The 26,347-nt window shown below is 33.7% G+C and overlaps 7 protein-coding genes across 11 annotated transcripts in view; 3 read left to right on the top strand and 4 right to left on the bottom strand.

Annotated features, from left to right (window-relative positions):
* Positions 1-2,586: 2,586 nt before the first annotated feature.
* On the bottom strand, positions 2,587-4,554 carry LOC108974815 (heterochromatin protein 1). 2 transcript variants are annotated; one of them, XM_018942874.1, is made up of 5 exons: positions 4,421-4,554; positions 4,052-4,236; positions 3,831-3,950; positions 3,045-3,162; positions 2,587-2,984 (listed from the first exon to the last, which is right to left on the bottom strand). In XM_018942874.1, the coding sequence occupies exons 2-5, from the start codon at positions 4,163-4,165 to the stop codon at positions 2,695-2,697; spliced, it is 642 nt and encodes a 213-aa protein (XP_018798419.1). In that variant the 5' UTR covers positions 4,166-4,236; positions 4,421-4,554; the 3' UTR covers positions 2,587-2,694. The 2 variants fall into 2 exon arrangements, with proteins under 2 accessions (XP_018798419.1, XP_018798421.1); XM_018942876.1 differs by having other exon boundaries at positions 2,587-2,981; positions 4,052-4,554.
* Positions 4,555-5,366: 812 nt separating this feature from the next.
* Positions 5,367-7,806, bottom strand: LOC108974811 (protein abrupt). The gene is made up of 3 exons (XM_018942871.1): positions 6,157-7,806; positions 5,970-6,098; positions 5,367-5,905 (listed from the first exon to the last, which is right to left on the bottom strand). Exons 1-3 carry the CDS (start codon positions 7,417-7,419, stop codon positions 5,852-5,854), a joined length of 1,446 nt encoding a protein of 481 aa, XP_018798416.1. The 5' UTR covers positions 7,420-7,806; the 3' UTR covers positions 5,367-5,851.
* Positions 7,807-9,498: 1,692 nt separating this feature from the next.
* LOC108974810 (eukaryotic translation initiation factor 4E-binding protein Mextli) lies at positions 9,499-20,892 on the bottom strand. 4 transcript variants are annotated; one of them, XM_018942869.1, is made up of 11 exons: positions 20,800-20,891; positions 17,902-18,552; positions 17,584-17,827; positions 17,324-17,395; positions 16,527-16,587; positions 15,971-16,305; positions 15,831-15,904; positions 15,502-15,769; positions 15,289-15,432; positions 15,083-15,201; positions 9,499-10,907 (listed from the first exon to the last, which is right to left on the bottom strand). In XM_018942869.1, exons 2-11 carry the CDS (start codon positions 18,292-18,294, stop codon positions 10,776-10,778), a joined length of 1,842 nt encoding a protein of 613 aa, XP_018798414.1. In that variant the 5' UTR covers positions 18,295-18,552; positions 20,800-20,891; the 3' UTR covers positions 9,499-10,775. The 4 variants fall into 4 exon arrangements, with proteins under 4 accessions (XP_018798414.1, XP_018798413.1, XP_018798415.1 ...); XM_018942868.1 differs by having other exon boundaries at positions 15,831-16,305; XM_018942870.1 differs by lacking the exon at positions 17,324-17,395 and having other exon boundaries at positions 15,831-16,305; positions 20,800-20,892.
* Positions 20,845-22,445, top strand: LOC108974813. The gene is made up of 2 exons (XM_018942872.1): positions 20,845-20,923; positions 21,030-22,445. Exon 2 carries the CDS (start codon positions 21,110-21,112, stop codon positions 22,403-22,405), a length of 1,296 nt encoding a protein of 431 aa, XP_018798417.1. The 5' UTR covers positions 20,845-20,923; positions 21,030-21,109; the 3' UTR covers positions 22,406-22,445.
* A 56-nt stretch (positions 22,446-22,501) lies between these two features.
* LOC108974814 (28S ribosomal protein S2, mitochondrial) lies at positions 22,502-23,528 on the bottom strand. The gene is made up of 2 exons (XM_018942873.1): positions 23,429-23,528; positions 22,502-23,373 (listed from the first exon to the last, which is right to left on the bottom strand). Exons 1-2 carry the CDS (start codon positions 23,451-23,453, stop codon positions 22,616-22,618), a joined length of 783 nt encoding a protein of 260 aa, XP_018798418.1. The 5' UTR covers positions 23,454-23,528; the 3' UTR covers positions 22,502-22,615.
* A 210-nt stretch (positions 23,529-23,738) lies between these two features.
* Positions 23,739-26,150, top strand: LOC108974838 (vacuolar fusion protein MON1 homolog A). The gene is made up of 5 exons (XM_018942926.1): positions 23,739-23,827; positions 23,885-24,568; positions 24,628-24,779; positions 24,839-25,040; positions 25,101-26,150. The coding sequence occupies exons 2-5, from the start codon at positions 23,925-23,927 to the stop codon at positions 25,738-25,740; spliced, it is 1,638 nt and encodes a 545-aa protein (XP_018798471.1). The 5' UTR covers positions 23,739-23,827; positions 23,885-23,924; the 3' UTR covers positions 25,741-26,150.
* The window catches only part of LOC108974837, a 93,118-nt gene continuing 92,562 nt past the window's right edge, over positions 25,792-26,347 (top strand). Inside the window, exon 1 of the mRNA XM_018942925.1 lies at positions 25,792-25,879. The gene's annotated coding sequence lies outside the window, so the exon portion shown is untranslated. The remainder of the gene's footprint in view (positions 25,880-26,347) is intronic.

Raw genomic sequence — 26,347 nt, 5'->3', positions numbered from 1 at the left:
GGTACTCGCCTTTACCAATGCGCAAAGTGTCATAAAGATAATGTCATTGTCCATGCCTGCGCACCATACTCGTATAGCAGGACGGGAATTCCCACGACATTCTAGTCTACTTAACCGGAGCGGACTCGGATTTTTTATATTATACAAACAAGGACGGTCAACTCAGCAGAATTGTGCCGCTGAGACAACAGCGGGCATTATGAGAGACAACTAGAGTTACTTCATTCGTTTCTAGGCTTCGCCGGTTGGCTTTGATTCGTAATATCACATATAAACACATACATATTGTCGAACAATTTCTCCCGAAACTCTCATGGTTTGGAATTTGAAAAGTATTTTCCTCGTTTGTTTAGCAAAATAGTTCATAAATAATAGGTTTTGATATTAATTTTGAATAACGTCGACAATTACACCCTAAAAATCATATTACTTGTATATCTACCAGCATAAGTAATCACAACAACAATTAAAACAATTACCTATGAATCTATATTTGTACATGAATGAAGTCAATCGTCATTTTTTTCATGAACTACACGTTTCTAAAGCAAACAGAACTCTTTAAATAAACATTTCAATTTAAAAAATCGCAATACGAAATTTTTAAGTCAGTCAAAAATAAAAACAATTTTTTTAAAATTATATTTATATAAAGCAATGACCCAAAAGACATGAAAACAGAATATAGTATAATGATGGAATATCCACTAAAATTTCAAGATCTTAAGATAAACACATGCTATATATACTAAATGAATATATACTCTCATATGTATATATATATAAGTACCTATGTGCATATATAAGTATGTATATTTGTATGTAGGTCTTGTGACGCATAAGTGCTCGTTTGCCTACCCCGCCCATATGTATGTACATATAACATAAATACTTGAGTACATACATACATAAGTATGTATGCAGGTGTATATGTCTTCTTAAGACTAATTCAATTCGATTTTCGGATTTTTGAGAAAAATACTATATGATGCACACACCCTGTAGTAAATGCTTTATGCCAACTTTTTGTTCGATTCGCTGCTCTCAAAGGCTTTGTTTCTTGTCGTAATTTTTATCGAAGTTGTTGTTGTTCCTGTAGCGGTAGAAAGCATTCCTGAAGTGCATAATTTCGTGCCCGTTCCGGTTACTTAGACTGTCGTGGTAACGCTTTGACATTGTTGTCAAATTTATTGGTCATGTCCGCCTGAGAGTTCCAAAACTCTTTAGCAATAAGCAAAAATAAATTTTTCCGATATTTTACTTTTAGTATATTTAATGGTGCTTGTCTGTATTAATGCTTGTTCTTCTTACTATTGTTATCTTTAGAGATGAAGCTTTTAAAAACCTACACTTGCCGCAGATCTCCAAGATTCACATTCTCAAAGAAACAGCCGAAAACTAGTATAACAATCTGTAGATATTTTTATGTGCATATGTATACTACATATGTATGTTTGTATGTGAATCTCTAAAAGCAGCAAAATAAATACAACCAGCACTCTCAATTAGTGAAACATACGTCGAACAGCTGGCAGTTGTCATTAAATGAATTTGTATGGAAGTCAAGATGCCATAAATACATACATACATATGCTGACCATACTCGACTCTAAAGCCTAAATGGATTTACCCCAGGCAGCGTTTGGAAGACTGTTTGCTGATTTTTCACACATTTATGTGATTCCGGTGGAGTCACGTAGAACGCTTTCGCTTATCGTCTGATTTTGAGAACAATATATGAACATATGTATGTAAATACATACATATGTATATATTTTTATGAGTACATTCTGAGAACTGTATATTCTCTGTTTTATATATCTTTTCTCATTTCTCTATGAAAATATGTACATATACAAAACGACCGTTCAAGCAGAGAATGTAAAGCAAAAATGCATAAATGCTTTACATTCTCTGGTTCAAGCATAGCATAAGTACAAACACAAGCATAAAGGCATCTGCAAAAGCAAAAAAAAAAAAAATACAATTGGTGTGTCAAGAAATTACTTTGCACATTTTTAGGTGCTTGCTGAGATTTACAGCCGACAAGTAAGTTGCTTTTACGATTCTTCGAATTTGCCGCTGAATGTGTGCATTAGGGTTTGGTCGTGTTATCAGGTACCGAAATTCGCCAAAATTTTTAGCTAATTTTTTGGCAGTAAAAATTCTGTAATCTGAATGAAATTCAATATTTTTCAACAATTTTAAAATGTTTACTTTCCAAAAAATTTATCCTATGTACAACACAAAGACTATTTGAAGTCCTGAGTGGATACAAAAATAACCATCACCCAAAATCATAACCGTCTCTACCGATTACGTGTACTATGTACTCAAATCTGATAAATCTTAATTACGAAACAAAGTTGTAACTTTTTTTTTGTAAATTTTTGATTTTTATTTAAACATATTTCCCACAGCAGCGCACGGATTTTTGTTTAAATTTAACAAATCAATCTTACTAACGAATAGAACAGTGAGAACTTGAAATTGAAATTATGTGATACGATGGTCTTCATTTAAAACATAGAAATAACCTTATTCATATATAAATTTAAAATTAAGTGTTACTATTTGAATGCCGAATTACCATGAGAAGGATTTGCAGGAAAAATCGTATATTTATACATTATATTTGTGTGTGTAATAATTGTTTATATATAGATGTTAATTCATCAACTAATACAATTAAGTTTATTCCTCATTGTCCGAATACCAAGAAAGGCGTTCTTCGTAGAACTTTATTACCATTTGTGGAATCTTAACATTAGCAATAGCTGCCGGCACCATTTCAGCTTGATCGACACCCTTAAATTGAATAAGGAACGTCAAGCCGCCGCTGGAATCTGAGGCGCCGAGAATTTTTTCCGCTTCTAAACCTCTATCGAAACCAGTCCGTTCTGAGGTACGTGATGAGACGTCGGACACTGACTCATTGTCCGTTTCGGATTTTAATGAATCCCGGCGCTTCTTCTTGCTACCTGCTGGGGAGGAAAAGACAATTATTTAAAAATTCAATCCATAAATGGTATACAAGGACTTACCGGACGTTTTCTCTTCAGACTTGCGCTTATTGCCGGCTGCACTGGTGCGACCACTGCTACTGGCTTCCTTTTTACTGGATGATTCCTTTTTTTCTGATTGCTTGCTGGAAGCTGCAGGCTGTATAGTGAATTAATGATAAATTACACCTTTTACTATGTTATAATTACATTAAATATACATATATTTCTTATTGAAAACAAAACAAAATTATGTTTGCTATAAATATATCCAACTATTCTAAAAACGAAAAAAAAAACTACAAAAAACACCAAATTAGGTTATACCGAAACTATAATACCCTTCACCAAAATAAGGACTTGATTTGGATCGGTCGGTTTGTATGTTCATAGAGGGAAAAAGAGCAAGAGAGAAATTTCTGATCGATATCTCAAAAACCTAGGTAACTAGTTCGTTTATATTGTATTAAAACGTCTTTGCTCGTTAAGCTTATCATTCACAAATATATATTTTTATAAGCTTTCCTTCCGTGTGTTACTAACACAATAATATATTTGAATATTGACACTCCCGTAAAACCATAAAAATTTTGTGACAAGAAGCATGACAAAAAAAACTAGATTACTAATGTGATGAAATTACGTGCCGATTCGTAAAATAAACAGTATGACATATGATAAAGCTAAATTTTACTATCGACTGCTTAAAATAAACTCGGATTAGTCATTTATATAACTTTAAGCGGCAAATACACACACTTCCCGCCAAAATCAAAATTAATCATCTTCAAACAATTACACATTAAAATGAATTCATAAAAATCTTACCTCTTCTTTCGCGCGATCTGCTTCGTACTGTTGTATTAAATCTTGGCAATCCAAATTTTCTACAGGTTCCCATGTATTTTCTTCTTCAGGATAACCTTTCCATTTAAGGAAATATTCAACCTAAAATATTTTCAAAGCATTTTTAGTCTTAATATTTTTGATATATGTACGTACATAAAAGTAAATAACTTATGTTGATGTGGGTATGATAAACTACTAACCTTTCCTTTACGCACGCGGCGCCCACAAATTTTTTCGACTGCATACTCCTCTTCTTCTGATGACTCGGCAGCAGCGTCTGTGGCAGCCGTTGATTCAGATTTCTTTGATTTCATATTTGACTGGTTAGATTTTGTACTTTTCAGAATAATGCCGATATAAATTGAAGAAATATTATTTTTACTTCCTATTTGTAAACAACCAAAGATAGCGAATTCGAATACGTCGTATTCAATTGTAAAAATGCATATTAGTACGAAATCGGTACAGCAACGCCGTTAAATATATTCATTTCCACGCAATATATAAGAAATTATATCACTAGATTAGAAACACTCAAAATATTCATTTATACACAGGGTTTTACTCACAATTGTTGTGTGGCTAAAATGTTTAAAATATTTTCACCTAAAATTAACTTTATCGTCAAACAAATATTTGCACACCAGCAAAAGTTGAAGTGTTTAGAAGAAGAAACGAATTCGGCGTGGAAAATGAAGCGCAAAAACGTTATGGAAGGCAACGCTCTAAAATTCAGGGTTGCATTGCGACTTATTCGCAGTGTTGGAAAAGTACAAATATTAGTCGTAAATAACCGAAAGAAATATTTATAAATATAAATAAAATTTATAATCTGTTTAAATGAAATGAAATTCAAGCAAAATAGTAATAAAAATTATTTTTACTCAGTGTTCATTTATGGTATAATTAGCGTTAATGACCGATGGAAACATATCGGTGATGTTATTGAAGTCAGAATTTTTTGTTATATATTTGCTTTAATTTTTTGAAATTATTTATATATATAAAACATTTTAATTACCTTTGAAAATAAAACCTGGGCGTAATAATAGAAAAAGATTACATTGATAAAGAAATTAATTCATGTGGGTATAAAAATGAAATATACGAAAATGAAATTGCAACAGTGCATGCCACATTCAGGCGTAAGTCGTAATTATTTCGAAGGGGGTCGTTGTTGCAATATGAGGCTTCTAAAACCGCCTTTGTGATATTAATAATTGAAATAACGTAACATTTAATATAGAAACAGTTATATCGCATTGCAGAAAAAACGAAGTATGTGTCGAATGAAAGTAAATTAGTATATCTCTTGGTCTCCATTTTCAACATAAAATTTAAATAAATGCCTCTTTTCTGAAAATATGTAAAAAATTATATACACAACTTGTATTAGACTTTTGCTTATAGTTTATTATATAATTAATTATCGTACTATCATCAAATTTATTATTTTTTCATCAATGTGCTTTTCTTGTTGATTTTTTATATCCCCTTTCTAATATTTCATTTTGAATTTTTACATTTCCCTTTCATTAAATGAGTACATTTGTTGAAAAATTCTTTACATACACAAGTTTAACTAACATTTCTTCCATTCACTCTTTCTGGGTGCTATGCGGTTATTTCCACCATCTGTTGCACATGATTACAGAATTTGTGAACTAAAGTTATGTGGTACTATAAAAAAGCATTTGTCGTATAAATTTCTCAATTGAAAATCGGGGAAGGATAATTGCTACGGAATTGTAGCATTTTTACAGTACTTATTGGATTTTCTGGTCTACTCATTGCTCTTATAGAGCATGTTGAAATTTACTGTACATATTGCCATTCTAATAAGCAGCAATTTTTTGTTTTTAATTTCATACTTTTGTATTGTGTTGATTTTGTAGATTTATATTTTTCGTGAGTAGCATTACTGCACCGCAAACTCTATAAAGCGAAATATTGTTGTAGTTCCAGTAGTTAAGTCATTCTCAACATGAACACATTTGTTCCTAGAAGTCTGTGTACCGCTGCCGGAGGTTTTGACGCTTCGCCACAAAGTTCATCTAATTCAAAAATTATTGATTTAAATATAAACTGTTTGCACTCAATTTCTTTTTTACAACTCACTAAACGCGTCTGGCGTCGTTCACGACATTGCTCATACTGATGCAGCAAATTGGGACATCGCAAACTGATGAATTCTTCCGTTTCCCAAAATAAGCCAGGTCGATCCACATAACGAAGCAGGAACTCCACCTAATAAAATTTAAAAAATTATTAAAATTTTAAATAAATTATTGAAAATTATTGTCACCTTTCCACATTTATTTTGTTTGCCTAAAATGCACGCAACACCATTCTCAGGGAACTCTTGTATACAAAATTCTTCTTCGTCATCTTCTGATGTTTCTACAACTTGTGGTAAATCTTCTTCTTCTAAGAGGCCGCTTTGAGTAGTGACATTACTTTTATCGAAGGAACCAGCAAATGTTAACGGATGCTCCTTTAAGTAATCCTGCGCATCCTCTATCGTTTTAGCTATACTGAAAGTACCTTCGTCTTCCAAATCATCTTCCTCATCTAATTCCATTTCATCTTCAGCTGAAGGACCTCGCTGACTACTACCTGAAGAATCATCTCCACCACCGGCACCGCCGCTGCCGCCAGAGCTGCTACTTCCAGCCTGACTTGCTTTCAGTTTTTTCTTCTTTTTCGGAATCACTCTGTTTCCACCATCATTTTCCTTAACATCTGGATGAAACCGCACTTTTTTTGAACGATGATCATTTTCGTCTTGTGCACTGCCACCGGAAACTGACGCCGCAGCTGCTGCCGCCGCCGCCGCCGCGCTAGTACTAGGACCTAACGAATATAAAGCCGCCGTCGCTTCATCGACGGACGCCTGTTCACACTCCGGCGAAGACGAAGCTGATGAAGCCGAAGATGCGGACGAGGTGGAATTGGTGTCGTCTGCTAATGCTTTCTTATTCGCACATTCAGCTAGAGTTGTTTCCTTGAGGTTCTTGGAGATCTGCTTAACTTTTGTTTCAAAGGCATTACTATTGTTGCTGTTGCTGCTACAATTACTGCTGCTATTGGAGCTGTATTCACTAGGCGCTTCGGCAGCATCGTTTACTGTATTGTTGGAAATGGCTATTTTTTCATTGCTGATTACGGACGTATTACTTTCTGCCATATCCGAGTTTATATTAGCAATATTAACAGTTTCGTGCGCATCAAACACTTGTGCGGTGTTTGTATCATTTGTAATTTCAGCGATGTGAATTCTTTTATCAAATTTATCATCAATGAGACTGCTATTCTCCTCGAGACTATCGCATACGCCGTCGCCTGCACTTTTCTCAGTCTTGTTTTGGGAATTAAGGGAAATTGCAGGTCGATTTTCAGCTTCAGTATCCGATTTTTGTTTATCATTTCTGTCGCTAATGCCTTGCGCTGGCAGCGCGGTATTCGCTGTTGAACCCTCACCTTGTCCAACATCATCTACTACACATTTCTTCTGTAAAGACTTATCCAGCGAATCACTGCCAGCCGAATCGTCATTTTTGGCGTCCATTCTAATTGGCGCCGTTGCGACAAATCCAAACGCACTTGTTGTTACCAAGCCAAACGCCCCGCACCGCACCGTCTCTTGATGAACAATTCCTGTTCAAACCTGCCAAATACCCTATCGTATTGGGACTACGAACGAAGGTACTGACGTATGAAGAACCACAATGATGTAAATGAATTTTCGCCAATGCTTGTTTTTACACGTTTCCAGAATAAAAAACACGTCAGCGGTATTTTTCCTCTAAATTTTTGTGGACTTTTGTATGTAATTTACGTTTCTGGCCTAATTTTCCTTTGATTCATGCAGCAAGAGGTGAAACTTTGTTTAAAATGTTTTTGACGTTTATTCGTGATTTTTTTGACACCGCTTAACGAAGATGACACAAGGCATAAAATACGAAGATAGTGGTAAAATGAAATTTAGAAATATTGCATATGTTGCTAGAAGTTAAAAATGTTGAAAGAAACTTAAAATGTTGCCAGGTATAAGAGGCGTTGCATAATGGCAATATAAGGGGATTGAAACTCTTTTGAAGATTTTTCAGCATCGAGCATGACTTACGCAAAATATTTCTAATACGCTAGAAATGTTTTACGTAAGTCATGCTCGATGCTGAAGCGTATTAGAAATGTTTTGCGTAAGTCATGCTCGATGCTGAAAAATCTATTTGATGTAAAAAATATATCAGTACACTATTAGGTTCCTCAACTTCCACATAAAGTTGTCTTTTGGTGGTAATTATCATACGTTAATTTGTTTTTTTATTAATTTTTTTTATTAACCCGTTTGGAAATATTTTGTGGGTTAACCTCAGAAAATCTTATACCTGTGCTTTTCCAGATAAAAGTAGTAATGAGCTGAAAGTATTTAAAAATCTAAACAGTAACAGGAATTTACAATGTTTCTTTGCAATATTAAAACCTATGTACTAGGGAAGTAATTTAATATAAATTAAATTATCGTATGGCCTGTGGATCGATCAATAATCCATAATAATGTTCCCACGACAGTCGGCTCTACGTAGTCGGAACCGAACGGGATTTTTATCCAACCAAGGACTGTCTACTCGGCATAATTCTGCCGCTACAACTAGTTTCAATATACCTATCGGCTCCCCAAATATAAAAATTAAACTATTTTTTTTTTGTTCTTTAATTTTTTATTTGTTTTATTAAAAAGTTGAGTGCAATTTAGTCAAAGAAAACAATGGCTTATATAAAATACGCTTATTTCATTTTAATACAAAAAAGAAACAATGTTTTAATTGAAAACAGAAAAACTAAAAATTTCAGATAGACTAGACGATTTACTTTTTGCTTGCTAAGCAGAATTTACATTAAAAAAAATTATGTATTATGTATATTAAAAATAAATTAAGTCAAAAAAATTAAAACTATGAAACAAGTAAACTCTGAGAATTTCAATGAATGCTTAGAAAACGTTCGCCGACGAAGTTTTCAACAAAAAAATTAATTTACGACAAAAATAAATAATTTACACGTTATTTTAAACAATTTAGAAAAGAAATACTTTTTTGCGAGTTAAACTTAACGCGTTTAATACGACTTTTTTTGGTTTTTTTAAGAAAGAAACGAAGGGCAATAAAGTTAGCAATAACGCAGTACACAAAATAAAAACATTTAAATAACATTTAAAAACGAAAAATACATAAGTTTGAAACAAAAAAAGAAATTATTGCCAAAACACATATGTATTTGTATATATATAGTATACATATGTACAATTCTACAAAAACGCGCATGTGTAAAAATGAGGCACATTTAAGTGAATCCTTTGCTTAAAAATTGAGTTATACAAAAATGAAGGATAAATAGTTTTATGTTATTACAACATAAATAACAAGTTCGTTTCCTTTTATATTTCAAAAATGCATAAGATTTATACGTATTAAAGACTAATATTTTAGTTAATTTTTTTCTGTATTGAAGTTAAAGAGAATTTAACGGTGCAATGCGCATGGCAGCGGGCTGATTTGTGAGCGTGAAATATTTGTTGTTGTTAAATGATGTAGCATAAACATTAATTTATTGTGTATAATTTCAGAATTTATAAAATGTTGAATTTTAAATTTATGCGTAGCCATATGATTTAAAATAAAACATTCATTTCGAAAATGCAAAGCTGTAAGTTAGTGGTTCGACCCTCATCTCAACTCCCCTAAAGGCATCATTGAATCCGCTCGTGTCTTTTTTCTTCATTATTACCATTCATAATCAAATTACGCTTAGCTGTAGTAATTTTAAAAGAAGATCATATATGTAAATGACACCCTACAACAACAATTAGCAATTGATACTGCCCGAACATTTGTTGCGGATGACCTTTTTAGTTTTTTTAAATAAAAAAATTGTATCGAATCGAAAAAAGAATCAGAATAAATGTGATTGCCGAAGTGAACAAGTCTCTGATTTTTTAATTGTGATTGCCGAAGTGAACAAGACTTTGATTTTTTTAATTTGTACAACAATTAAATTTGTCTTCAATTTTTTGGGTTGTGATTTTTGGTAGTCCATGTATAAATATATAAAATATTTTAACTAATAGCTTTGCATTAAAAATTTTTTTTTAATATTTTATGACTAACTTGTATATATGTATATATTTTGAAAATGAATGTGTGTAGATAAAAAAAAGAACGATGTTTACGAATTCTCAACTCAGTTATGTAACGTATTATATAAAAAAAAATATAATTCATCAACAGCATTGCTACTTTCTGTATTAGCCAAATTTGAATGCTTGAAACACGCTAATTTTGTTTTTCAAACGGATACGATTTTCAGCTTGTTTACAATTATAATATATTATTACTAAATTACTTGATTTCCCCACAATACAAACACCACTGCCCACCTGGTCACAACACTATGCGCACTGCACTAAAATTGTTTCAAATGAGTTTATCTTCAGTAAAAAAAATCTAATAAAAACAAAGTGAACACTACTACGTAATGTTCAAAATTTACGATTTCGACTTATAGAAATAAAATGTTTCATTTCGGTAATTTCCGCTAGTTGCTTGTAGATTATTGCCATTATTCCTAGATATTTTTTTTTAACTTTTACTATAATATCGCAATACATTTACAATGTTTTGCAATGTTCGTTTTTTCTTTACAATTTTTTTTTTTAATTCATTATTTCGCGAAAAAAATCCTAACGATAATTTCAATACACGTCTCAAAGATGTAAAAAAACAAAAAAAAAAAACGAAAAATAAATTAAAAATGATTCCGCACTTAAAAAAATTACTAATTTCACATAAAACGAGTACGTATGCTGTGTATGCGATCTCCGCTTTTAACGAAATGAGAATTAGGCATTGTGAAATCGTTTGCTTATTCGTTTTCCTGATTTTCCGTGTCACCGGTCGTTTCATCTAAGGCGCTAGCGATATTGCGCTTGCTCGCCGACTTAACCAATTCCAGATATTTTTCGCCATCGAAGCGAGTGCTTTCATCCGTTAAATCCTGCAGAGTGTAAACAGAAAGAGAGAGAGAGGGGAAGAGAGAGAAAATAATATAAAACAAATGAAAATAATTAAGAAATATAAAATAACTGAATATAAGTAAATTAAAGTCAAATAAAAAATATTATTTTAAAATTAAATATATGCAAATCTACATTAAAAGTCATTGCAATATGGAGCAAAATGCAAGTAGTTAGTTACAAATATTTGGGCTTACCTTAAAGTAAAGGACAGTTAAATTTATTTATTGGCTTAAGCGTGACGATGAAGCGGGATAATGTTGGTGATGGCATATGGGGACTAAAGCGATGAAAGTATGTGTGTGTGAATGTGTTATTTGCAAAGTATGCGTTGATTTCAACTGCTAAAAGCGCTATTTTTTAGGTGTTTATATAATTTATGCTATTTTTTTTTATATCCGTCAAATCTTGCTAATGGTTTGTGAGCGATTGTGTATTAATGATTGAAAGTCACAATGAAAGAGAACAAAAATAAGAAATAGAACAAAAAAAAATAGGCGGATACACATAAAAAATGTTAAATAAATGTAAAAAATAATAAATAAAATCATGTTAATATAATAAAAAATAAAAATAAATGAAGGGTAAAAGTGCACAAGGCGATATAACGAAAGCAGTTACTGATATAAGCATATTATATGGGTGTGAGTTGTTGTGTAAATGCGTGAGTAATGTGAAATTGCTTCCAACACACCATGTTTATAGTCCATACCGTTAACACAGCTGTAGGCATGCGTTTAGTTTATCCATGTTTAGGTGAAGTAAAGCGTTATAAGCCAGATTTTTTTTAAATAAGTATAGATATAATATTTAAACAATTAAATAAGCTTTATTATATTTCCAAATGAATCAAATACTGGTTTCAGAGATACCTAAGAAAAAGTGTGTTTATCAAAAAATACATTCTATGCATATTAAGTTTGTTTTTATGTAGGTATATGCATATATACTTACGACGGCAAAAATTATGACAAGTAATTTAAATTAAAAGAAATGCATATAGGTGTGTTTACAATTAAATAAAATTCTCATATATACTTAGTACATATTTACGCATATGTAAGTGCTGCTTTCATGTTTTTTTTATAAACCTTACAACTACGTAAGTGAAGTTATGCACTTTTAAAGTGTAATAACTGAACAATTGCTTCGTTTTTATAAAATAGAAATGATATCAAGTGCTGGCAGGCGAAAGTAATAGCGGTTATATGTATGTATGTAAAAAACCGAATTATAGGGAATATTGGGTTAGGTTAGGTTAGTCTGCCAGGTTAAGGAACGAATTATGCTTGGTGCTTTGCAATATCAGCACTTCTGAAAATGAAATCATCAAAAATTTCAATTTTAAATATTACATACATACATACGTATATATGTATTTATATACAGTTAATTAAGCTTCTTTGCTGTAAAAATGTATACTATTGTAAATCCTTATGCCAGCACTTGATTTCGTAGCTCTGTACCATAACCGTCTTAATAGTAATTACTTGAATGCATAAAGTACTTAAAAACTAATTTGCAATTTTACCCTACACCAAGTATAGACGCCTGCAATCGTACAATGAGTTAAAGTTGTTGCGTGTATTTACAGTAAAAAGACTTCATACTTTCACAGAAAAACATTACTTCATTTTAATTGCAAATATTTGTTAAAGAAAACTTCAAATTTCGTAAATACATTTCATTGTACGACAGCAATACTTATTTGCGTTAATTATGTGTATGTATGTGTGTATTTATGGTGATTGCTTTTACTCATTGCATATTTGCTTTACTAAAAAACTACAAAAATCTTTGGGTTTCTCGTGAAACATAGTGTTCACTAGGAGTTTTCTAATTTTTCACGTTTTTCGTTTTTGTTTTGGAAAAAATAATAATTTTTTATTCACAACATTTTGCATGTTTTTTTTTTTTTTTGTTTTTGGTTAATAATAATCTGTTTCACAGCCAAAACACAGATTAGTTAAATGTATAGTACATTTATTTAATTTTTTGATTTTGTTTTAGAAACAAAAATGGTAATTATAGCATTTCACATGTCCAAAAAGCTTTGCTTTAAAACGTTAAAATTCGTATTTTGAATACAAATTTAAAATATGTATGTAGTTAATTTCAAGTATGTTGGTTAAATTTACTTTTTTTTGTATTATATACAAAATATATAAACACTTTTCATATAAATAATCATACTTTAAGGAACGAATATTTGGCAAATGTGTGCAGTTAGTTTTTTTTTATCTCAAATCTTTTATAAAAATATATCTCGTATTTGGTCATTAAGCGGTGATTATAAAAAATATTATTCATACGAAAATATGCCACATTTTCTGACATATTTTGACTTTTTCGCGTGATTTTTATTGTTGCACAATGCATTGGATGCAACTCGTTATTATGAATTTTCCAAGAAAATAAAATATAATATAATAAATAAGTGAATATTTTTCGGGTAATTTAATTACCATAATCGCTTAAAGTATTACAAAACTCGTGTGCTTTTGCAACAACATACACACAACATTAGTAATCAGTTAATGTGAGTATTTGATTTCTAATCAAATCTAATCTGCTCAAAATTAATATTGAAGCATAAACGTGCATTGTATGTGGGATAAAGTAGCAAAATTTTCAAAATGATTCTACATTTGAAATGTGCATTTCTGAGATTTTTGTTAGGTACAACTCGTTTTGTCGCAGTTTAAGTATAAATTAAATTTTTCGTGCTGAATTTAAGTACGATAAATTGTTGTTTAAAATGTAAAATCATTTGTTATAGATGTACAAATTATTATTATTTTTTTCTTGAATTGGAGCATTGAGTTAATTAGTGCGTATTTTCTTATGGTGCACGTCTAACCTCGAAAACCATTCAAACTCAATTTCTTTGTACAACCCGTTTCTCGAAATATTAGTCGCATGTGGAGTTTGAGCGATATTCACGTAAAAATTTTGGCCGTTCAACGGCACGTCTTTGATTGGCCACAACATCAGCCGTTATTACTATCTCAGTCTGCATATATTTCGTTTCGCTAACAAACTCAACATCCGTATCGTTATCTTCATCGTCTATGATTTCAATAATATCATTATTGGCACCGGCGTCACGTCTAATGTTTCTAGCTTTGCTAGCCAATTTGGACTTAGCATACTTGGTTCTGTCACCCTCAGGCGGGTCAGTTGCGTCAGCTGTTACTTTGTTGTCATTCGCATTCGATTCCAGCGATTTGCTGACAGCTTCAGTTGGCTCTTGGATTACAGTGCTCTCCACTATAGAGGAAATCAATTTGATTTGCTTATTCAATAACTTTTGCGGCTTGTTATCCATATTGGCATTTGAAAAGGCGCTGCTATTGGCGCTGTTCCCGTTATTGAAGGACACAGATAGACTGTTAGTGGGCGCTGCTGCTTGGGTTGGTGCTGTTACACCTGCACTATTGTATGACATGTTGGCATAGCTAAAATTGGCTGTACTGGGACCGTTACGGACAGACATAAACTTTTGTTGTTGCTGATAGTGAATTTGTTGTTGATTACTGTTATTGGCATTTGTATCGGTGCGGTGATGATTATACGCACGTTGATATAAATTATTTGTATTGTTATAATGACGTTCTGTGTGGTATTGTTGTTGCAAATGCTGTTGTTGCTGTTGTTGGAGCGCATCGTAGCCCTCCTCGTCAATACTAACTATTTGACGATTAAAAAACCCTTTACGTTTGATATGTAACGGTGTGTGCAGTTCAAACTGCTGACGGTTATGTATAAGTGGACAACTAGAGTGCATGTGCATAGCCTGTTGTGGTTGTTGTTGTTGTTGTGTAACAACTGCAGGCTGTTGTGCCGGCTGCGCTGGCATTGTTGTATTATTCTTTGTGTTCATACTTAAACTACTAGTTACATTAGCACTAACAACACCGACACCAGCAGAGCCGACTACTGTGGCATTAGCATATGAACTATTAATATTATTATTACTAGCAATTATATTTGGCATAGTAGTACTGGGCGTAATTGCAATTGCAGTGGTAGCAGTAGTAGTAGTAGTAATAGTAGTAGGAGTAGAAATATTACTATTAGTAGTAGTTATGGAAGCAACACGGAATATCGGTGCTGTATTAGTAACGGTGCCTGTAGTGGCAGTGACTTTGGTTACCTTATTGCGTACGATGGCTGGAAACTTTTCGCAGATTTTTTGCCACTCCAATGGCAAGGCCCATGAGTGTGGGCTCTTCGAATAGTACAACAAATGCTCGTATTCGTGAACAATTCGTGCTGCAAAGCAAGCGATAAAATGTTGCACATAATTAATAAACATGAATAAAAAGTATAATTCCTTGCGGCAACATGTGTGAAACTTACATGAATCGCCGCTGACAGTGCCAGCGGTGGCGTTTTCATTTTTTCCACGTACAGCTGTTGAGCTAGCAGCCGCTTCTGGTGTGGAGTCTTTTCGTGAGAAGTGACTTCTGCGTGAACGTGATAGACCATTGCTTTGGCCGGCAGCTGAAACGTAAAACGCCAAATTAGCATCTCTTACACAAATCAGTTAATTTTCAAGTAAGCTAATCAAACCATTTGAATCTGCAAATACTTCATCATCACCATCGTGTAGACTGCTGTTGACACCCTGTACGGCCATGTAATTTAAACCGATACCACTATCCGCCAGCGGTGGTGCAGCGGCATGCAATGGTGTGCCCATCATGAATTGTGGCGCACTCATGGGCGTTGACGGTGTTGTTATTGGACTCACAATGCTGCCATCAAAAGCTGCGCCAGCCTCGACTGATGCCAAGAATTCAGCGCTGCTAAAGTAATCGTCCAGCACTAATTTTGCAACCTAACGGAACAATAATTTTTTTTTACTTCATCAGAAGTGCATAAATTGGCTGCGTACTCACCCGTACGAGATCACAACAATCGCCGGTGATTTTGATGAGATGCTGTCCCACGTTCACCGTGTATTTGTATTCACCTAAAGAAGCATCATTGGTGGAAAATGAATGCAATAACATTTGCTGATTAGGGCGCAACACTTTACCAGCAGCTGCAGCTGCGGCAGCAGCCGTAGGTGTGGAAGTGCTACCAACGACGGCGCCCATCATATTCATGACCTGTTGCTGTTGTGCAGCAGCTGCTGCCGCAGACGCAGTCATGAAATTTTGCGCCGAATTGAAGCTCAGACGATTGGCCAGACTGCTGTTGCCAGGACCGCCAACACCGGGGGTACGTGGCGTAACGGCCTCATCGGAATTGGAAGACGCTAATGAAGAGCACGAGCCACCGCCACCCGCATGACCGCTACCCATGGCGGGATCGAGACGTACAGGTGAAGCATTGCGACGAATAGTGTCTTCGATGAGTTGTTTGGCATAGCTGTGAGAGGGGAAATTAATAAATACATAAATATTTGTTAATAATATTTGAAAAACGTTTTTGTAACAATAATTTTCACTTTCACTACCGACTTTTCAACACTTTTAAATAATAATTATTAATTTGGGTTTTAAAGTCATTAAAGCATTGATATAGGCGGATTTTCGAATCCAGAAATATTTCTTCCCAATTATATCGAAGTTGTTGTTGGGTATACTTACTTTATTTTCTCCTCAGTCGGTCCGGTAATTTGCACCAAACGTTCCTTAGCGCCGGGATTTACTAAATTGAATACAATTAAGAGTTATATAACAACTTGAAAAATGGCTGTCAATCTCGATAAGTTGCTTTTCACATATTAAGGAAGCAACAACAACTATTTAAAAGCTTAGCCATAACAAATTATGTGTATTATATTTAGTTGAGTATGAGGGATATACTTAAAACTAACATAATATTGAAAAATGTTTGTATATATTTATGTATGTATGTACAATTAAAAGCATATTTTATTGACTTCAAGCATGCATTAAAAAATATTAATCTCAAAAAAATTTTTTTTGCATGCTAAATAATCCAAGTGCCTGTTACAATTAGTTTAATATGCGTTCATGAAAAATTACAACGATGAGATGAAATTTGGTCATGTTAATTAAACAATTTAAAAAAATAGTCATGTATTTAATGTACATTTTTGAGGTTATGAACAGCTCAACTTTTGTAATTTTAGTTACAAATGATTATTATGAATGCTTAAACTGAAAATCTTTAGCTGCCAACACATAATTGCTTTAAAAAAAGACTTATATAATATCCGTTTAATAATAATAAGCAACCGCAAAACTATATAATCTCCGTTTATTAATAAAAAGCAACCGCAAACAATGTTAATAGCGTACACAGTGCCATATCCCACAATTAAATGTGTGAAAATAATGTAATTATTTGCAGGAATGCGTGAAATACTGTTGATTTAAGCGTTTTTAACTGACATGTACATGTACATGCTTTCGTTTACCTCTTTGGAAGGAAATTATCGTTTCACTTAACTCCTCAATCATATGGACACGTCGGCCTTTAATGCCCATTACTTTTATGCGCACGCATTATCCAAAGAAATAGGCAAAATACAGATCGTTTGTAGTAATTAAATATGTGGTAGTTTATAGTAAAATTTTAAAATAGCAACAGATATTTTAGTGCTTTGTTTTTGTTTTTGTCAGAGTATTAACAATTTTTTTTTTTTCTTATTCACATGCATTACATATTCCTATATACCTTTTCCCGAATCCGCATTACGTATGACCACTTCGTCTTTGCAATAGGTTTTGCCCGGTATTTTGGTTGGTTTCAGGAACTTGCCCGAATTTCGTATGACCTCGCCTGGTGCCAATAGGAGTTGCGTCTGTTGCGCCGAACCAACAGCGGCTATAGCTGCGGCCGCTGCGGCGCCAGCCCCACCGAATGTGGGGGAGGTGCTAAGGTACCCGCTTTGTGTTGGATCAATATGTCCATCGGGTAGCTAAATAATAGCAAAGAAAAATTATTTATATATATTGTTGAAAGCGAAAAAATATCACTACAAATCACACTCACATCGATGTTGGTTACTTGTTTGGTTTTATAATACGAATTGAAGCCATTGTCCTCCCAGCCTTTGGCGCGTAACTCTATCAATTCGAGCAGATTCAGTCTCGTCATAATATTTAAGCGTTCGTCCTGCGAAGCATTGCGGAAAACGACAAATGCACGATCTAGTGTATCTTTCGAGACGGTCTCTAATTGTGGACCGTGTATGCGTAGATTTTGCACTAGCGCCGCCATTGGTTCCGTATTATTGATGCCCGATTGTAGAGTCAACGCGACATTCTCAATCAGCTGTATTAGCTCCTCGATTAGCATATAATTGTTTTTCAGTGAAGAGCGTGATTGTGATTTTAGTGGGCGTGGCGCCTCAACATTTTTCACTGTACGTCCAATGTGTGCCATTGCTTCTATGAATTGTATTTATATTAAGGTTATACTTTGAATTAAATGTTTTAAATCGTCTACTGATTTCGTAATTTAATATTATTTAATTTTTATTTTCTTTTGGTAGTTTTCTTTTTTAGTAGAAACGATGCGTGGAACTATAGTTGGTTATTTTGTTGCTGTGTGTGTGTTTGAAGTAATTTTCTTGTACAAAAATGCTTCAAGTAAAATTGAAGGAATATCGAGATAATCTCAAACGTCTGTTCGCACCTCCCCCTGCAAAAAAAAAAATTAATTAATTATTATATGAGAACATAATGCAATATGCATAACAAACACCATTTAAACTGAAATGGTATGTTTTAATTATTTTAGTATTGATTAGCTGCCGCTGAAGCCCTACTACGATTACAACTGTGTCATCTATGCGTAATGCTTCTATTTCCATCTATACTACTATATATTTCTAGTTACAATAAGTAGACTGAATAATTATGAAATGTTGTTGATTTTCCCAACGTGCGTTGCTAAGATATAGTATATCTCGCTTTATACGATTATTTATGGTAAATTGCTAATGTCCTTACTTTTGTAGCTTCTTTTAATAATTCGTGTTTTTCAATATTATTTTGTGCTGTTGAAACGTTTGCTAATTATTTTTTTTAAGTAAAATTATCGTTACGGCTACTTGCGTACTTTATCTTATTGAGACTGATAACTAATTTCCTTGTGTACGTCTCATAAAAATTTATAGTTTGTTTGCATATTACGCCTATTTGGATTTAATGCGTCAACTTTTTATCTTTCACATCATTTTATGGAGTTACTTTTTTACATACACACTCACGTAATTAAGCTGAAGGGCCAATATTCACCATAAGCCGCTATAGCAAGAACATTCACTATAAGTGTTTCCGTATCCATGTATAGGTTGCAATATAAACAAAAAAATTGCAAAATTTATTTTTGTTTACTTTATAATCGAAAGAAGCAACTATTTTAAAATATTATCAGATGCCAAGGTCATTTTATATATTGTTGTTGTTTTGTATTAACTACTACACGCTTTCGTCAACACTCTTATCTCTTAAGTTGTTGTTACAGCGGCTGACGTTATTATTGAGCTATGTACAAGGAGTGTTGCGGTCTAAGTATTCAAAACAGCGTTTGCAGTTCTTGAACAAAAAGCCGTCATATTTAACGCACTGAATTGGATTCGCATTTTTTTGTAAGAGAATTGTTTTAAAGTTGTTTGATGTACATTTTATTTAAAAGTTATGAACTCGGCTAGACTATCCAAAATATGAGAGTTGCTCATCTTTGAATATGTACAAATACATTATAGTTAACAATTTTTCATTATTCTACGTACGCATTTTCATTTGCATGTTTAAAGTATAATTTCATTTATTTCACAAAAAAACTATTTAGCGAGGTTAGAGCAAACGCAAACCGCACTTATGAATATGGCAATTGGAATTATAATTTCAACAATGCGATGACACGCTTTGCATTTTAATTAAAATACTCGCCATTTATTTCTGAGTAGTTAGATCAAATTTTTTAACAAAAATTCAATAATGCCTTTGCCATCCCATATTATCAAATGGCAACTTATATTTTTTTCATATAGGGCCGAAAAATTAGTAATAGTAAATGTAAATCTACAAATTTCAGCTACATGAATCATCTAAAGACCTCATCAACAACACACATTAAACCTTCGTGTTGCTATCGACAAAAGTGCCAGCAGCCGCACTTTCGTTTCTTGTCCGTGAAGTTGGCAGCATTCACACTAGACTCCCGCCCACTCTCAAATGCCAATTATTGTTGTAGTTTTTTGCCATATCTACAGTGCGTTGATTCATATTCATTAACAAATGCGATGATGAACTAAGTATTTGGTTAACCTTACAATTAAACCTGGAATGCTGCATATGATAGTGAGAACTTGCAACATTTTTATTAGGCAGCTCCACCGTGTTCAAGTGCTACCCTATCCAGTACAAGTCAATTGGATCATTGTCGAGAATAGCAAAAATGTATTTACTCAGCACTACTGCGGACGACAGCAGAAGTGTAGAAACAAAAATAAAGCAACACAAATTAGTACGCAGAGAAATAAGCAGCGGCGTTGACTGATTTGATCACAGGAGCGATAGTCTTATATGGATTTATACAACGTTGTTTTAAATATTTTACTTTTCAAATACCAATTAAGGAGTGACAAATTATTACTTTTTAACCAGTTGTATGAAAATTAAAACATCTTTTAGACTTGCAGTCTTAATTTAGTGGATTTCAATTGCGTTTCTTCTATTTGGTTGCTGCGCCAACGTTGCCGTTCATGTTGCTGCTGCTGCTGCTCTTTATAATAGAACCGTCGCACATTTTCACAGATTTTTATAGTCGAGTTTAAACCGTAGACACATAAGTTTTTGAAACGATTTTTCATAGATTGCTAACTTATTGGCGCTTTTAGTATATATTTCCAATTATGAACACAATTTACCGAAGACTTACCAGAAATTCTGCAAATTCACACAAGAGAAAAACTTTTTACTGTTCGTCGTAGTGGATGAAACATCCAATCAAAGCAAATGATGTAAAGTTAAGGTGCTGCCGTTTTTGTGGAACATAACTAATGGTGGGAGCCGAATAGGATAGAAGTTGGATTGCTATTGGGAATTGTGAACTTACTGTTATCATTATCGTGAATAGAATTCTTTTCTGACATTTTTCACTTTCTATAGTATAATAAAGTGGATATAAATTAACAATACATATTGCAAACAAAACAGTTATCTGGAAAAGTATTCAATAAATATCCACGATGGCTTCAAGTGTTACTGAAAAAGATGACGAAAATTTGAGGCAGCAATGTGAAAATGCTTCGTTAGAAGATAAACCAGAATTTAGGAAAGCTGTGTTACCACCAATTAAGCTGGGCATGTCTTTTAGTGATTGGAAGCAATTAAAAGAAGCAGAGGAGGAAAGTAAAAACAACAAATCATCAAGATCTGCAAAAGATAGAAAATTTGCCGTTCAGCAGCGACAAAATCCACGCAATAAAAACTGGACTTCAGAAAGCCATATACAAAACCACCAGAATCAGGAAAGAATTTTTTCTAGATCGCAAAATTATAATTTGCCCAATTTTAACGCAATAACACCACAAAGAAACCAGTTTGAAAACAACCATGCACGCAATTTTAATCAAGATCCAATAATACCACCATTGGTGCCACCATTGTCTTTTGACGAGTTTCTTAATCAAGATGTTCACTGGTCATCTGGACCTATAATGCAACCTTTGTTTCCTCCAATGCCACATATGCCCCGCTTAAACCAATACAATGACTATAACAAACAATCGGGAAAAGCTAACAACAGGTTCTTTACACAAAATAATTTTTCTTCTCGAACAAAACCAAAATATGGCGACTCTGCTGTAAAAACAAACATTAAACCGGCATCAACCAAATCAATCCAAAATGAGCAACCAGTGATAAAAAATACAAAGTTGGAAGACGAAAACTTTTCAAATGTGGGACAAGATAATAAAAGACAACCAATCCGACCGCAAATATATATTCAAAAGCCACATAATTCTAGTAATAAGTATGAAAAGTTTAAATCCACATGGATAGTGAAGCCTCAAGCTCCACCAGCAATGATTGCTAATACACCGGAGGAACGCGAGCAAAAGACGCGTTTGTGGCGAGAATACCGCCAAGCTATGAAACCATTTAAGAATCGCGAGTTTAAAAATGCTAAAAGAGTAGTACAACGCCTGGGTAAAAAGACATTCGAAGAATTGGACGAAAAGGATCGGATTCGTTTAGAACGTGCAGTGGAGGCTGTAAACGCACATAAGGAGATGTTGAATGCTCGTATGGTGGAACGCTCAGCTCGGATAGAGCGAGAAGTAAAAAAGTCAGACACAAATAATGGCTCAGTGGAAAATGTTTTCAATCTACCTGTAAATTGGCATTCAAACAATTCTTCGAATCAAAATATTCGTAACACGCACGATCCCGTTCTCTCATCACGTCAAACTTTGTCGGATAGTTTTCAACCTGGCGGTGTGTTGCTACCGGGAGGTATTGTAACACTTCCCAGACCTTAAATTGTATTATAAATATAATCATAAATTGAAAAATAGCAAATATTGGTATTACAATTTGTTATTAGAGTTAATAGTAAATTGGGAATTAGCACATGGTTTAATGTTTTCTTTGGACACAAATGTTAATTTGTTTATTTATTTTCATAACAGACACTCTTGTGTAAAAACAATATTTAATCTAGACCATTACGTTTTTGGATGCTGCCTTTTTTATGATTTTGAACTATTGGTGTCTTCAGTTTCTCCAAGAAGTTCTTTCCGTTTTTCCTTGCCTCGTAATATTGCAGCTTTGAATAGGTTGCAATATAATTCTATTGCTGCTGGCGAATCATCGTTACCTGGCACTGGATAAGTAATCAGATTGGGATTGCAATTACTGTCCACAATACCAATAGTGGGTATGGCCATTTTCGCGGAATCTCGCACAGCCACATGCTGTGTCAATATATTGTTTTGTGTATTCAAAAAAATGCACAAATCAGGCAAACGCGTTACAGCACCGAATTGTACATTAGCATTAGTAAAAATACCTCCACGCCAAAAGCGTGTATGTGAGAATTCACCGGCCTCTATAGCTTTCTTCTCCACCAGATGAGCGTTGAGAGCATTCCGATTAAAGAATAGTATAATACCATCACGAAAAGCAATATGTGCAGCTATGTTTAAAGCATCACGCAGATGTGCAGCAGTTATATCTAAATCGAATATAAGGTGACCGAGACGACTGCCATATATGTAGGGGCGCATACGATCATCTAATGACCCCTCCTTGTGGCCATAATGAACTCTAGCATTGAAGAGATCGCGGACAGTGAAAAGATTATACACTTGAAAATAGTCGGGATGCTTCAATATTCGTTCCTCTATTACAGCAATATTTTCAGGATCTGTTGCGGGAGTATTTGTAGCGGTTTGTTGTAGTCGTTTGGGAATGGCGCAAACATTTCGATAAGTAAATATACGTGTACCTGAAAGATTGATTGGTTTATAAATCGATTTCAAATATATTTTTATAAATATTACCTGATTTTAAAGAGTTTTGTAACATCTTGGAACCTTATGAATTTTAACCCAATTAAGCAATAATCACGCCGTACTGCTGATGATCAGCTGTTTGAGATGCCAGTAGAAAAGTTAAATTTATAAATTTTTTGTAAATATTTTTTATGCATAAACTATTTTGACAATAGCTACTAGCAATTAGCACTATAAACTTTGCCGTAGCATACTTAAAAGAAATTGTATATGAATTTTATTTTACCAAATAAATAATTTAAAAAACATATGTTCAACCATTGTGACCGATCGCTTGCCGAAGAAGAAATATAAGTTAAACCATTTGGTTTTACAATTATGCAGCAAAACAAAGTCATCAATTTATTAAAAATCAATTTATGAATATTATTTTGGACATATTATTATGTAAGGGTAAAGAAAAATATGTTGGAAATCTTTGAAATAACGCTTTATTATTTGCAGAACAATTGATGGCGCACATAAGGTTTTAAAGAAATAAAACATGGACATAGAACCGCCCACAAATTACTCGGATTCAGCGTCGATGCAATCGAATTCTGAATACTCGGACGCTGAATGTGAACCCCATTTAGAAGACAACGAATATTTCCAAGATACAGAACGCGAACACAACGAGATTGGACATAGTATTATTAGTGAAATACGTGAAGGTTTAACACCAGGACAAGACACAATTAATGGTGTAAATGAAAGCATCAACAAAAACTCTGGTACAATTGACAATGTACATAAGTCGATATCGGCAGAATCGCTACCCATTAGCAATAGCACCAGCACAATATCTGGTGAAATCGTGAACTCATTAGGGGCTGTAAGTGTCGATGATGGTGATGAAAACCAATTTGACTATATGCATGACAATGTGTGGCGTGAACAAAAAAAGCATATATTTATATTGAGCGAAGCTGGTAAGCCCATATATTCCTTGCACGGGAATGAAGACAAACTAGCGACTTTATTCGGCGTTATACAAGCGCTGGTTAGCTTTGTACAACATGGACAAGATGCTATAACGTCTATACACGCGCGTGGCATTAAATTTGTATTTTTAGTGCGTAATACGCTAATACTCGTTGCGGCGTCACGTTCAAACATGAGTGTGCCACAGTTGCAACTGCAGCTGGGGTAAGTTATACCAGTTGATCTGCATAAGGCATTGAAAAATTAACATTTTAAAATTTTAGCGATGTATACAATCAAATATTGTCAACATTAACGAACAAGCATGTCACACGCATATTTGAAAAACGTAAAAATTTTGATCTGCGGCGTTCACTAGCGGGTAGCGAAAGATTAATCTACCATTTGCTCTCAAATGACAGCAGTAATAAACGAGGTTAGTTTTATTAAAAAAAATTTTTTTTTTACATTTTTTGTATATTTGTTTTTTGGTAGTGACCAACAATGTCTTCACCTTTTTAACAAACTCCATTCGTGTACTACCTCTTCCCACGACGGTACGTTCAAGCATCGTTAGCGGTATACAAAGCAATTGCTCAAAAATCAAGGACTTGGTATTTGCCGTGCTCATAGCTAATAATAAACTAATATCACTTGTGCGTATGAAAAAATATTCCATCCATCCTGCCGATTTGAGGTAAGAAATATACGTGTAGATTTCCATATTTACTAATCTTTATTTGTTTTCTATGCACAGGCTAATCTTCAATCTTATCGAGTGCTCCGAATCCTTCAAAACGTCAGAAAATTGGACACCTATTTGTCTGCCGAAATTCGATATGAACGGTTATTTATATGCACATGTTTCCTATCTAACCGACGATTGCCAGGCGTGCCTTTTGTTGCTTTCAGTCGATCCCAATGTATTCTTTACGCTCTCCGATGCCAAGCGACGCATAACGGATAAATTACGTTCGACAAAGTCTCTGGACGCGATTAGTAAAGAAATTGAGAAACCTACTAATGGCGGTTTAAATTTAAACATTATTGGCATACCTGAACTGCGACATTTTCTCTATAAACCTAAAACGGCAGCGCAACTGCTCTGCTCCGAACTTGTACCACCATATACTACACTGAACGAATTTGAACGTTTAGAAGGCATATATTGTGATTTACTGCATCGCATACACAACAGCTCGCGACCGCTTAAACTAATTTACGAGGTGCGCAAACATGAAGTGGTCTTGGCCTGGGTTACAGCAGCATATGAATTGTATGCAGTATTCGAACCGTTAGTGGATAAGTGTGCAGTGATTAAAAATGTCGACAAGTTGATTAAGTGGATCGAAAAGGAATATGATGTATTTTTCATACGAAACCATCCGACCTTCTGAGGCTGGTGGTTGCTTGGCGAAATGTTAAGCGCTGAGTTGTAGTAGACAATAGAGCATGGCGTCAATGAGGCGAATTGGTCAGTTTTTCGTTTTTAATCAAAATTAATGGTGAATGCAGCTGTGCTCATTATGTAAATTTGTAAGTATTATTGACTTGCGATATACACTAAGTTTAAAGTACTAATAAAAAATATGTGTTTGAAATTTTTCTGACAATTTAAAATAAAGTGTAAATAGTTGTAAAATTTGCCGTTACACACATACCTACAAATGCATAATCTTAGTTAATACTTAAATAGTTAATTGACGTTGATTATTAGTTATATTATGAAAATACATGCCTACACAAATATGTGTGGAACAAATAAAGCCCTGCTGCAATCATATGAATGAAGTTATACTAAGAGAGATTTAATGATGTTTTTAATAAATATAAAGCGCGATATATCATACATTTATTCATAAACTGCATACATTTATGTATAGATTTTTATTGATTTAATGAAGGTCGAAATTATATTTGACCGGGAATTGTATTTACTATGAAAAGAGTTTGATTTTTTACAGAAATATTTTCAAAAAGGTTAATTGCTATTATTATTATTTT

This window comes from Bactrocera latifrons, unplaced genomic scaffold, assembly GCF_001853355.1.
Source record: "Bactrocera latifrons isolate USDA-ARS-PBARC rearing strain unplaced genomic scaffold, ASM185335v1 scaffold_59, whole genome shotgun sequence".
In the NCBI taxonomy this organism is placed as follows: domain Eukaryota; kingdom Metazoa; phylum Arthropoda; class Insecta; order Diptera; family Tephritidae; genus Bactrocera; species Bactrocera latifrons.
This window is presented reverse-complemented; position numbering and strand designations above follow the sequence as displayed.

Excerpts from the sequence above, each read along its gene's own strand:
- LOC108974815 (XM_018942874.1), bottom strand. The coding sequence starts at position 4,165 with ATGAAATCAAAGAAATCTGAATCAACGGCTGCCACAGACGCTGCTGCC. Across the intron at positions 3,951-4,051 it reads GCCGCGTGCGTAAAGGAAAG|GTTGAATATTTCCTTAAATG; the intron begins GTTAGTAGTTTA and ends AAAATATTTTAG. Across the intron at positions 2,985-3,044 it reads GTCTGAAGAGAAAACGTCCG|CAGGTAGCAAGAAGAAGCGC; the intron begins GTAAGTCCTTGT and ends TTTCCTCCCCAG.
- LOC108974811 (XM_018942871.1), bottom strand. The coding sequence starts at position 7,419 with ATGGACGCCAAAAATGACGATTCGGCTGGCAGTGATTCGCTGGATAAG. Across the intron at positions 6,099-6,156 it reads AACAAAATAAATGTGGAAAG|GTGGAGTTCCTGCTTCGTTA; the intron begins GTGACAATAATT and ends AAATTTTATTAG. Across the intron at positions 5,906-5,969 it reads AACGACGCCAGACGCGTTTA|ATGAACTTTGTGGCGAAGCG; the intron begins GTGAGTTGTAAA and ends TTTTTGAATTAG.
- LOC108974810 (XM_018942867.1), bottom strand. The coding sequence starts at position 18,294 with ATGGCACACATTGGACGTACAGTGAAAAATGTTGAGGCGCCACGCCCA. Across the intron at positions 16,306-16,526 it reads CCGACTGAGGAGAAAATAAA|CTATGCCAAACAACTCATCG; the intron begins GTAAGTATACCC and ends CCCCTCTCACAG. Across the intron at positions 15,202-15,288 it reads CACTGTCAGCGGCGATTCAT|CACGAATTGTTCACGAATAC; the intron begins GTAAGTTTCACA and ends CTTGCTTTGCAG.
- LOC108974813 (XM_018942872.1), top strand. The coding sequence starts at position 21,110 with ATGGCTTCAAGTGTTACTGAAAAAGATGACGAAAATTTGAGGCAGCAA.
- LOC108974814 (XM_018942873.1), bottom strand. The coding sequence starts at position 23,453 with ATGTTACAAAACTCTTTAAAATCAG. Across the intron at positions 23,374-23,428 it reads ACAAAACTCTTTAAAATCAG|GTACACGTATATTTACTTAT; the intron begins GTAATATTTATA and ends TCAATCTTTCAG.
- LOC108974838 (XM_018942926.1), top strand. The coding sequence starts at position 23,925 with ATGGACATAGAACCGCCCACAAATTACTCGGATTCAGCGTCGATGCAA. Across the intron at positions 24,569-24,627 it reads CAGTTGCAACTGCAGCTGGG|CGATGTATACAATCAAATAT; the intron begins GTAAGTTATACC and ends TTAAAATTTTAG. Across the intron at positions 25,041-25,100 it reads ATCCATCCTGCCGATTTGAG|GCTAATCTTCAATCTTATCG; the intron begins GTAAGAAATATA and ends TTCTATGCACAG.